This window comes from Hesperophylax consimilis, chromosome 12, assembly GCF_061612785.1.
Source record: "Hesperophylax consimilis isolate HC1 chromosome 12, BYU_Hcon_1.0, whole genome shotgun sequence".
In the NCBI taxonomy this organism is placed as follows: Eukaryota; Metazoa; Arthropoda; class Insecta; order Trichoptera; family Limnephilidae; genus Hesperophylax; species Hesperophylax consimilis.
This window is the reverse complement of record NC_142847.1, coordinates 14,687,452-14,700,288: the sequence shown is the minus strand read 5'-3', so window position 1 is coordinate 14,700,288 and position 12,837 is coordinate 14,687,452. Positions and strand designations below refer to the sequence as shown.

Genomic DNA, 12,837 nt, shown 5'->3' with positions numbered 1-12,837 from the left:
TACCGTTTTTTTACTTAATTTGTAAATAATTTTATAAGAAAGCAAAAAAGTTAATCGAGTGAAACTGCCACAGATAATCTTAGCCATTTTTTTTAATAAAGAAAGACAAACATTCCCGGGTTACGAATAACCTGACAATATTTGAAAATATCCTACTACCACCACAGTAAGATGAAAATGTTGCTTGTGTTGTGATGGAGGACTTAGCCAGACGAGGAATTGAACACACTACGCCTGAGTGGGACCCAAGCGCGATGTCAACTCGGCCACCGACCGGTATAAAACTGTATTTTTAAAAAGTTGTTTCCTTTACGCATTCATACATTTCTAGTGAATTTTTTTTGTAGTAGTAGTTTGCATTTATATTTTTTACTGAGTAATTTATTTATTTATTTGTATTCCACTCAAGCGAAGCAATAGGAAAAGATTTAATTTGACTAAAACATATTTTTTGGTTTTCGTGATGTACACCAATTCGTTATAAAGATTCATATAATCAAAATAGTGATTTGGCATTAAAAAAAATAATTAAGCCTCGCCTTAATTGCCATTCATACAAAATCTCACTGATGCTCTGTCCAGTGCTTTTTAGGTCCATGAAAAATGAATATAAACTCATAAAGTAGGTAGTTTCTGAAATTCAATTAAAAAATATTACTTCTTTCAATAATTTATAAAAGCATGATACCAAAACATAATAATTATAACGAAGTAACAAGATTAATTCGATAAAGATCTTTTTACGGTTTTATTGGAAACCATTTTATTCTAGGTAGGTAACCCATTTTTTGTTATTGCATCCCGGAAAGCGACGGATATACTTTGTTCGTGCAACATTGCAAATTGCGGATCGAGCGTCTAGATATCGGCCAGGTCTCTCATTTTTGTCTGTCGATAAAAACCTTAATGTTTTTTATTTTTTTTACTTATATTTTTAATTTTTAAATTTAATTTTGAAATGACTAAAGATGTTAAACATTTCATTTTATTCTTATCACCGATTGATGGATTTTATACCGAGAACTTACGAAGAACGTCACAGTATTATCGCATTAAAATTTCTAGTCTCTCGTTTCTCGCCGGAAACAAACGTATTGATTTTGTAGCCCCTGTTTCCGTATCCGCAGAAGCTTCTAGAATGTTCCTGGCCGACTTTGCCTTCTCAAAATAGCATTCTTTATCACGATGTCGGCAACGGCGGTCGCGCTCTCTGGTAAACCTAGCTGCCTGCAGAACCCTACATTCTCAAAGGGTAAGTTACTTTTGAAAATCTTTCTCATCCAATCGTTTTTATCTTTAAAGTGTTTTTTAATGTTTTCTAAATTTGACGATTCTCGTGTCCCAATTGTTATTTTTTTGGAATCCTTTAAATTAACTACGATTTATGTTTTCACCGAAGGTCACTTACAAGGCGTAGCCACCTCGGCTTCCCAGTTTTGAAATATCTTGGAATAAAATATAACTTAACTTCTAAATGATGAAATTGTATCTTATATGGTTAGCACTGAATATCTATGTTGACATCTATTTACTACAGCGGTCTGATGAACAACCGCCTTATTTTTTAGGCTTCCCAGTAGCTTTCCGTGTACTAATATGGCATGTTTCTTCCACAGGTTCGCGCTCGGGCCTTAAAGACCCACCTCCGTTTATAAATGGGTAAAGCTTGAATGGCCGACGCATGAATTTAAACATGGAGATTTATTATTGAATTTGAGGTTTCTTGACCAGTCAATTCGATAGGTAAATTTATTTTTGATTTATTCTCTACAGCGTAGCGTGTTCTATGTCTACGGGCGCGGCTGTTATTTCATTTTTTCGGTAGACCTTTGCGTGATACGTGTCTGACGACCTAGTCCCGCGCACAGCTCAATTAGACACCTGGTTGGCTTCTCGGTTCTATTTCTATCGGATTATTCCAGTAATTAGTCTACCGTTTAAAATTACTGATTAAATTCTGAAGTATCCGTTATATTGGTCCCCTTTCCTTTGTTGTCAGCTATGACCTTGTTGGCATACAAAATGGCCGCCATTAATTTACGGTTTTCGAAAGTAAATTCCTCTTCCGTGCATAAACGGAATTGTATGGTTCTAGTTTTCTATAGCTTCCGTTATAGAACGCGGTGAACTTTTAACTTCGTTTTTAATAATATTCACAACAAAGTTCTGGGTCAATATCACAAGGGTGCGGTTTAGGTATTCAGCGGTCTCGACCCCTTTTACCCAAACCGGCGATTGCGAAATATCTTGTTTGCGCTTGCGTACAGCAGAACGCCACTCCCCAACCTGGTTCTTTGTCTGAAAGAGCTAGATGATATTTTTCTCATTGATTTTAGACTTCAAAACATACAAAAATGAGTGGTGTTCTATTGTAATTTTTCTGCATTGTCTGAAATAATAATAATCCCCCTTCTATCACATTGTGATATGTTCAACTGGAGGCCTTTACCTCGCAATGTTAAATTGTTTTAATAGTTTGTTTTATGTTTGCATATTCCAAATCACACTTAACTTCACATGGGATGGTCAACTGTAATTCAAAGTGAGTATTAAAATTTCTTAACTGCGAAAAATAAATACCAATAAATATAGTAATCTTTTCATGATGAAATTAACATAGAGCCAAATTATGTATTTTATGAAACATACATGATATTATATGATAGGTCTGATCTTTTAGCAACAACAATTACACTGTTTTAATTTCAAATTTCTATTGAAACCATTATTAACAAAATGTTTCCTATTTTTTCAGATTTCCCACAAAACCACATCAATCGGGGAGAAAGGCATTTGCCTCGATAAATTAATTTACTTTCTCTTTTGGCAATATTTTCTCTGCTCTCTATGCTTGACAGCATTGAGCTGAACCTGTTATGTAAAAAGGCCTTCGCTGACATTTTGAAATAATGTACAAATGTTGAGCTAAAAGTGGCTCAATTCGCTACTACGCTCATGGGTCCATGTGGCCACTGTTTTCACCTTACTTTTTTTGATTCTGAGAATCAGACGGTCTGGTAATGACGTCGCTGGTAATCTAACCTGCCTGATGAGACCTTCTGGGTCGAAACGTCAATAACAAAGATTGTTAGTATGATGATGAGATGATTTCCTATTTTATTGCCAGTGGAATATTGGTAAACCTGGTCAATAAGTTTTTTGCATCTGGTGACTCCCTAACATTATTTGGGGTAAAAAATGTTAATGAAATTTTGGTCTTGGATCTCTTTTTTCTTCGAAAATTAGTATTTATTATTCCATGGAGCCAACAAATTTCATTACATTTTTTACTCCAAATAATGTCAGGAAGTAAGTCAAGTACGTCCTTTACACGAAGAAGAAAGACAGTCTTAGCTTTCGGTGTTTAGAAATCTCTAAATAGTATAACACAAAGTCGCCATCCGCGTGTCTATTTGTGTGTTAATTCTCCTAAACTACGCAATCGATTTTGATAGGGTTTTCTTTTGTCATTTAGAGTTTAGAGAATTTCTTCCCGAAGGTTTATATATATAATACACATGCAAAAAGTAGAGAAAAGTCAACCTTTCGAGATACAACAAAATAATGTATTATGGAATTGTATATCTTAAAAAAGCGTTCATAAAAGTTCACCGTGGTATATGTTTATCTCGGTGACTGGGTATCTCATCAAAATGACAGTTCAACACACTTACAAAAAGTGATGAAACAAAAAATAGGTAACTATTTAACGTAGTTTGTGTTCCATCACTTTTTAAGGTGTGTTTAGTTTTCATTTTGATAAAATATCATGGAACCGTCTATCTCCTAAGGATAACCCCCAGGTACACGTCAACTATTTTTTTATAATTTTTCGACATGTTCATTTCAACCGCCGTTGCAGTAGCACGCAAATGGTGAATGGCAATGCTCAACTTAATTTATAATGATTAAAAATTACCAAACAAACCTATTTTTTAATCATAATGCCAAATATAAACTTGTGATCTATATATGTGTATTGAGCAGATAATTAATGTTTTATCGAAATAAAAAGCTTTCAAATTATCAGGATTTTTGTTAAATAAGGAATAGAAACCCTCAACAATCAGCTCCAACATTTATTTATATTGATTTATTTTAAATCATGCATACCATTCAACAAGAAGAGAGTAGGTTCTTTAGTTATCGATGCATACATATAAATAGTGTTTATAACACAATTATTTTATTACTTTTATAGATTGTTATTCATGTCTCCTATACTTATCCTTAATTTGTTCAAACATAATTTTAATTTTTCTCTTTATATTTTGTTATTACTAGCATTACTCAAGCACCAGCTTAGATTAGGAAAGAATATTAAAATAATGCACAAAATTTTACACTGCAAATCTATTGATTATATAAAATAATGTAAAAATATCATACTACCTAAAAGATAAAAAATCAACATAATACAATAGGAGCGGGAGCACACAGAGAGCGGTCAGGAGTTCCGAGTTCCGCGTTTGGCGGTCATTAGAATGTACTGATACTATAACAACAACGCACACAGCGGGCAGTCAGACCGCGGCGGTCAAAACGGAACGTCGCGTTCTAAGAGTTCTTTTCCCGCCGAGGCAGAGAACGCCAGAACGCAGCGATGTCTGAGGTTACAAACACGGATAAGTTAATTGAATTGGTAAGGAAAAGTAGTTTATTATACGATTTAAGTGATGTAAATTATTTATTCGTATATTTTGTTATTATTTATAAATATTCTAATTTCTTTTCTTATCCTTAATAAATACCTTAAAAATACAGCCAGCCTTTCTTTTGATGAAACACAGTTCCTGCGGTTAGTATTTTGTTTTTCGATATCGGGTTGAATGATGTTATACAATTCATAAAAATTATTAATCGACATTCGAAAATAAATACAGAATCGCTGTTCATCTTTAAGGAAATCCTGAAAAATACTAGTAAATTCGCCTTGTTCTTCTCGCGTTGTGTTGATTGGGTGCACCCAATACTTCCTTTTCTTTTTAGAAGCTGCTAAGCTCCACAAGAGCAATAATTCTTCATATGCAAAGACCCAAACGAAACTAGAACGCGAGAATTTGAACGCCGCTTGTGTGCTTTGGAACTCTTGAGCGGTCAACGGTCACTAGAACGCAGAACTCTGACCGCTCTCTGTGTGCTCCCGCTCTAGGATATTTTGATCTGTGTCAACTCGAATTTGTGAACTAAAATCGTATATGGGTACATAACATAGGTTATTTTATATTCAACAAAGGTTTATGTTAAGGCCCCCTTCTATAATCTGAATATGTATTAGCCTACATCCATTTGCTGTGTTTGTTAATATAAGTTTGTTATTGTTTTCCAGTGAAACTAATTTATAAATTTGGTATGATCGTGTGAGGTATGTGGAAATCCGCAAAGAGTGCAAGGCTGATGTAAGCGTAATGAGTAAGATCAAGAAAGGGACGCTTAGATGGTTTGGGCATGTAGAGCGAATGAGCGAAGAAAGGAGTGTAAGGAGAATATACGATGCAAATGTGAATGGTAGCAGAAGTCGGGGACGCCCGAGGAAGACATGGCATGACCAAGTGAATCAGATACTTGAGTCGGGCCATGTCAAGAGTCAGAACAATAGAAGAGTATGTATGAGACGATGTATGAATGTGAATGAGGCAAGGAGTGTGTGCCAAGACCGAGTTGTTTGGCGGTCCGTCCTCTCTGCCTACCCCTGCGGGGAAACGGCGTGATGGTTAGTTAGTTGTTCTTTTAAACGGCTAAGAACACCCGCTCGTACTTCACAAGGGTTCCTATTTTTAAAATTTTATGATACCTACTATTACTACCAGCTCAGCATTGCTTGTTAGTCACTCTTCTATTGTAATTGATTGTATTGTTTTCTCTCATTTATTGTAATTTTAAAAACAAGTTTGTTTCTTCAATGTAACTATAGTTAAAAGAAAAAATGTAACTAATTTTAAGAGAAAATCTATACTTTATATGGCCAAGATCACCCTTATATGGGTGAAAGCCAAAATAAATCATTTAAAAAAAGGTTTAGTTAAAATTAAGTTGATTGAAAAATATATATTTTTTTTTACAAATATTCATAAAAGTTTATTTGTGGCCTCTATATGGATGGGTCAATACTGTCCGACTTGCTGAATTCATATGGAACGGATTTTAGCTTGGATACATACACGGTGAGCCGTCGGTACGAGGATTTGCTATATGCGGCCGAGCTAAGCCACAGCTGTGGGTTCCATCTGAGTTTCGTCACACACTACGATGGCTCGGTGCGGGGATATTTAGCCTGTTGGCTGCTAAAAGTTCTGTCCTCGCATGCTTTTTAAAATTTTTATATGATACTTCACAATAAAAAAAAAATAAAATGGGGGTCTTGAAGACGCCCGGATTCTATGATGGACGAAAAAAAGATGCCGTTAGCTCGTTCCACTTACACAAATGAATCCAACATCAACACACTGAACCGGTGTTCTGTCAAGTTTTGCATTTGTGCACCGGTGCCCAGGGGATAGGTGCTCCTAGTTCCTTAGAACAGGCCCATTAAAATACCTGTAGAACAAACTCGGCATGCCTACATTGCATCTGCATTACAGATGGCAATCGGCTTGTTAACAACAGATTGTCAACCAGACCAACTGCCCTCCTTTATCATCCCTTATCAAATATTTTGGGGCTCCAGCGCAGAGGTGGCCCCAAAATTATATTGTTGGACGTACTTGACTTCTGTACAGGGTTATCAGCTGGTCACTATTGAAGAATCTGCACACCCAGTTTCTTGAAAGCCAGTTTTACTCGGGCTTCTACGGAGCCCTGATACTTAAAAGGGTCTGAGATACTTACTCCAAGCATTTTAATCAAGCCTTATTGGGGAGGGTTCTCCCATCAAATTACATCAGACACACGTCTGAACTCCCTCTTTGCTGAAATCAGACACGCTTGGGTTTTTGAGACGTTTAAACTTACCAGGTTGGCCTTACCCCAGGCACGAAACTTTTTTTCTCAAAACTTCCCGAGCTGTTCGGACTTCATAAGTGGAAGGGGGTTTGTCAAAAAGATAACCTAACGGTGCTGTCTTCAGCATGTAGCGATGAATTGGTGCTAAGATAAATGGATTGGATTAGAGATTCAAAAAAAAATATAAGGATTGAAAGCATGCACTGGCCGCCTGTTTGGTGTGCCTTAATTTTTGCCACAAATAATAGTTTCTTTACCACCCATTAAAAATATTAAAAATAATATGCAGAGTTTGTTTTGCTGGGTTTTATTGTAGTAATTATTGACATCAAATATACATAGTTATATACCATGGGAGATATTGCAGTACTGAATGCGCTTTTTGCATTACAACACTCAATTAATTAAAAACTAAATTATTTATATAAAAATATGTACAAAAGTCAAAAAGCTCCAATAAAAAGAGGAAGAACTAATGGTAGTAAAATATTTTATAAAACATAATCATTTCACGGTGCATTTCATTTCTATTCATATATAAATGTAAGAATTAATATTATTACATATCTACTTTAAATAAATGTTGAAGTGTTGAGTAAAAATATTGTGGTTGAAGGTAAACCTTATGTATGTTATAATCTACGCCTACATAGATGGCGTTAATTTAATTATTTTATGAAACTACACTTTCTGCAAGTTATTTGTTTGCGCCCGTACATATGCAATATGAATAAATAGTTTTGTCGATATAAAAACTCAACTCTTTTAAGAAAGAATTAAGTTTTTCTACAGAAAAAAGTATCCATTTATATTGCGTGTGTACGTGCGGAAACAAATAATTCGTATTAATATTTTAAAGCGTAACTTGTAAAAGTGTATTAACACATTTCGGCCGAGTATTTTTTACGCTGACGCTATACTGAGTCCGGGCGAAAACAAAGGTCCCGTGCGAATTTGTATTAAATCGCTATATCTTCGAAAATAATTAAAATATTTTAATAAAAATTTCTACATAGTAACTCAGCATACCCAAGCTATAAAAGTACTAAACAAAAATCGATTATTATTTGAAATGCAACTCAATTAACCTTGTAATATGTTTATTACGGTCCTCCTATTGGTATTTGCTCACACCTGCTTTCTTTAAATCTGCCCGACATCCCTCGTTTGCTTGCACATATAAGTTGAGTGGGTGCGGAACAGAGAAAGAGATTCGAATAGGGTTTCACGGTCATAAAAACCCTCATTCTAGGAATTGAATTATTTCACTAACAAATTATATTCTATCCTTTTGTTGAAATACCGATGTGAACGAAAGGCACGAAAATAAATTTTAAAAAAGACTTGCATTACGATTCGATAATTATGTCCATATAGTTGGAACCTTTACAAAGAGATTGGTATATAATATTCATGTAAAAACATTGAATAATTCCGTTTTTTCTGCCATTGAAATGAGGCCGGTGCAAAAGGTAGAACTACCTTTCCCGGCGTTAAGCATCAATCGACCGAACGGGTAGAACTACTTTTCCCGGCCGAAGTGTGTTAACAAAATAATTAAATTAACGTCACCTATGAAGGCATGGATTATGACGTAGGTCGCATTTAACCTTAATAAATTACAATTAAGTAATACACATACATATTATTGAAAATATACAAAGTTGTTCAATTAAGCTGTAAGTGGTAGGTAAGTTATAAAAGTAGATACTTGCATCTTTAAAAAAATAATATTACTTATTAGATTTATTTATTTAATCACATTGTGTGCTTTTTTAATAAAGTAGTCCCAGAGAGATATTGTACGTAACATCATCGTTCTATTACCTTCTGTCTTTTTTGTTTTCATGTGCATGAGAAGAGGACGATCGTCGATGACGTTCCTACAACCTCTCTCTGGGACTACTATAAATAGCCTTCAAAGAATTAATTCAAAATAATTGCGTCGAGTTTTGAGTTGTTTAAAATAGATCAAAATAGTAATATTTATGTTTTTGAAACTGGTTGTGGAAAGCATTAAAAATATTGTAAATAATACTACTTATAAAGTTCGTTATTTTTTATCAAACGGGTTTCACGATGGTATGGGTATCGTTTAATATTTAGTGGATATTTTACCAATCTCTGAGTAAGCTCTTGAGTAACTTCTCATAATAATATAGCACTTGGGTACTGCAGTTTTGTGCCATTTCATTTCAAGTGCGCCCCTACATCAAGTAAATTTAAACATAGGATTAACATGACTGTAAATACATTTTCTTAATGGGTAGCGTTATTCAGTGGTGGTGAAACAGATAAAAATCACCAGTTTACTCAGACGCAGTGAAAACCACCTTAGTCAAATAGTGTTAATTATTTCTGGTCCAGGTGTTGTGTCTTCCCATATCAGGGTGAAACCATTCTGGCGAACAAACAAATATAAAGGGTGTCAACATCTTGTAACCAGGTTTAGCAAGTTTAACCATGTTTATATTATGTAATGTTTGACAAGTTTAATCACGTTTATATTATTAACGTTTAATAAGTTTAACCATGTTTATATTATGTAACCAGGTTTAACAAGTAACCGCGGGGCCTTGTCTATATCTTTCGGGTTAACAAGCCAGTAAGTTCGTGGTTTAACCTTTCCTTGCCGGTGCTGTCAACTGAGTGGACATTGTCTCCAATAATTACCAAAATATCTCTGTAAATATACTATACACAGAGATCATATTTTAGTTATTTTTCCGCAGTACATTTATGTATTGGATGAAATAATTACAATAAATAAATATTCACCGAATGTATAACACCGCAGCAAAAGGAATTTTTAAAACCGTAAGCGAAGGGTTAATACGGGTTTGTGACGCGGCTAAACCGGCAGTACGAACGCTTTGAAAGATATAGACAAGAGCCCCGATGTTTTATTTTGTAACCAGGTTTGTTGTTTAGAAAAACAATATTTTTAACAATTACTTTAGCAAAAGCACGGGGTTTGTGTTTAACGAATGAGGTGAAACGGGAGTTATCACAAAGGGCTCATGGCCTGAGGCCTGAGTAATCTCGGAAACTATCCGTAAAGCTTCTCCGCTTTAAATAAAATAAATAAAAATATTACGAATCTTTGCATTTTCTTTTACAATCATAATACCGATGACCTAAAACGACAATTTGAATAATAATTATTACGAAATGACGATAACTATTAGTTAAATAATAATTGTTTATTAAATCAACTCTCTCTCAGTTCTCAAGGTGTTCTAGAACCATTTTTGATAAATAATTGCAATTATTTATGGAATCAACGGGTTCTCAAAGTATTCAAGCGGCATTATTTTTATTATTTATACACATACCTAGCTAGATATTATAGGTAAGTACTAATAAACATCTTGTGATCTTGGTAGGTGACTGAAAAAATATTTTGAGGTGATAATTGGTATATTCTGTTAAAAAATTGTGTTGTATGTACATATAAAAAAAGTGTTATTCATATTTGTAAAAGATAAAATAATATATTTTTATAGTAAGCATACAGTGTAATAAATATAATTATTGTAAATGTGATTAATTCCAATTAACCTGTTGAGTATAGTCGTAAGCATATCGGGATCACAAAAATTGGAAGTCCATTCGAAATGTTGTCATCGTCTTGCTCTGCCCAAAAATGTACAATTAAGAAAAAAACTTTTGTGTAAGTTTTCACCTGTAGTAAAGTATTTTATATATAAAAAAAATAATGCATTCCTTGATTACGAAAATATACGCTTTATCATGGTAATATTAGTCGATGAGCAACAATAAAATAGGCTTGTAAATTAGTAAGGTGATAATCAGACCGCGTTATGTCGTCATGAAATGTCGATATTTCACTCAGATACGTTATGTCGTGGATTTGCGGTGTGCACCACTTATAATACTGAATATTATACTGTGTGTAAATTTATTATCAAGATACATACAATATTTATAAAGAAATGACTGTTTAATTTATTAATTTACAAAGAATCATTTATATTTATTCTTCACAATAATTATTTCACTTTAATAATAGTAGTTCAAATGTTCATAAAGTCAAATCTTTTTACCACACACCACAGAAAATTTAGAGACTCAGCAATAGTTGTAAACTAAAGAGATTCCTTTTACTTCACAGAAGTATTTCAGAGACCTTCTAAAGATCTCTAGAACCTTCCAGACATGTCTAAGAAACCTCCTAGAGACTTCCTTCTAGATTCTTTTTAGGAATCTTCCAAAGAACTCTGGAACCTATGTTGTATAGATGTCTTGAAACCTTCCCTTACACCCAGAGTCATGACTGATGCCTTTGGAAGACCTTTCACACTTCCAAACAAGTAGTAGTCTCAATATATACCTCGTAGAACTCTCAAAGATTGCTGTACAATAGCTGAACTCCCGGAGACTCCCCAGTCACCCCCGGAAATTTGCTCAGGGTAAAGAAAGGGTTTTGAAAGCATAAAATTCCTAAAATATTCTGTGAAATGATATTCACTGCTGATATATTCTTCCTCCATTTAGCTAAGATTCCACTATCCTTTTTTAAACTGTCCGTTATCAGATTTATCAAACATTTAGTTCACTAGATCACATCCATGCGTTCCAGTGAACAAGTATCATGTGAGTCCGGAATGTCATTGTCCTTGGCTCTCCACGCAGCACGTGACTGTGAGGAGGGGAGGAGCCTTGGTCACCATGGAAATTGGAGAGGAGGAATGATCCCTAGCAATGTGGAAACGACTCAAGAAGATGTCCACATTTTCCCCAATCCTGGATTAACTTAGTATTCAGACGGGCGGAGAGAGGGGGAGGGGCGGTGGGGCGGAGGGTAGTGAGGGGGGCGGGGGTAGGTCTGGCAGGGAGCAGACTTCCTTTAGCTCACTGTACCTCCGCTCCACCCTCTCCGAGAGGACCTCCTTGTACTTCAGGGCCGTCCTGTCAATGAAGGAGGGAGTCTTGACGCAGTCGTCACCACCAAACTCGCAGACCTGGAAAAGATTATGATTAAGATAATAAAATTGAACATCCATTATGAGAAACGCGCATGAAAGATAAAATTAGAAAAAAGAAGTCGTTTGGGAAAGACCTGGATACTAAACAATAGTAAACTAAGCAAAAATCCTCTCCATTTTAATGTTGATCTTTCACCGACATACTATACTATCTTCTAATTTCTAATGTGAAACTACCTATGTCAAAAAATTACTTAGTGCAACTCGACAGGTACTGAATCTGTAATCACGTATGTGGAACGAGATACTGGAATTGGTCTTTCCTCTAGTTTATTCTGGGTCACTTCAAGATCCGCACTAACAAATCTATTCATACTAGCAAGCGGCACTATGTCGCCAACTGGGTGGTGATATAATCAGAGATGTGCAAAATGGGTACCCAAAAGCATTTGAAATGCAAAATGGAAATGGGTCAAAACTTTTCCATTTGAAAATGCAAAATGCAAAATGGTTTTTAGAAAAGCATTTCAAATGCAAAATGCAAAATACCTATTTTCAAAATGCATTGAAAATGCAAAATGGTTTCTCATGTCAAACAATTAAATAATTATAGAATTTTTAAACAATTTTGTCAATTAATAATCACACAGGACATCGATGTAGAACAAACATATTACATGATGGTAAACCAAAAACACCAAGTCTACAGATTATGAAACCACAAAAAAATTGGGACTAATAAAATAAAAAGGGACTAATGTTGCCAACGTAAAAACATAGAAACTGCTGTCTAACATTTAATATTACAGCGTCATGGCCCCATGTTCAGTATTTGAATCAGTATTTTTTGTAATGGTATCACTCAATTGCCAGGGCTCCTACCAGGGAGCAACTTGACAAATGTAAATTATCTCTCATAGCGAGGTTGAGGAACGACTGATATTTG

The 12,837-nt window shown here is 34.8% G+C and overlaps 1 protein-coding gene and 1 long non-coding RNA gene across 2 annotated transcripts in view; one reads left to right on the top strand and one right to left on the bottom strand.

Annotated features, from left to right (window-relative positions):
- The first annotated feature begins 1,133 nt into the window (after positions 1-1,133).
- LOC149419196 (uncharacterized) lies at positions 1,134-3,019 on the top strand. Its single transcript, XR_016302867.1, has 3 exons — positions 1,134-1,252; positions 1,617-2,542; positions 2,756-3,019. It is a non-coding gene; the product is annotated as an uncharacterized LOC149419196 (long non-coding RNA).
- Positions 3,020-7,248: 4,229 nt separating this feature from the next.
- LOC149419195 (uncharacterized) overlaps positions 7,249-12,837 on the bottom strand; it is a 29,266-nt gene continuing 23,677 nt past the window's right edge. The window contains exon 8 of the mRNA XM_089637732.1: positions 7,249-11,927. Coding sequence (XP_089493858.1) covers positions 11,727-11,927 — 201 coding nt within the window. The 3' untranslated portion in view covers positions 7,249-11,726. The remainder of the gene's footprint in view (positions 11,928-12,837) is intronic.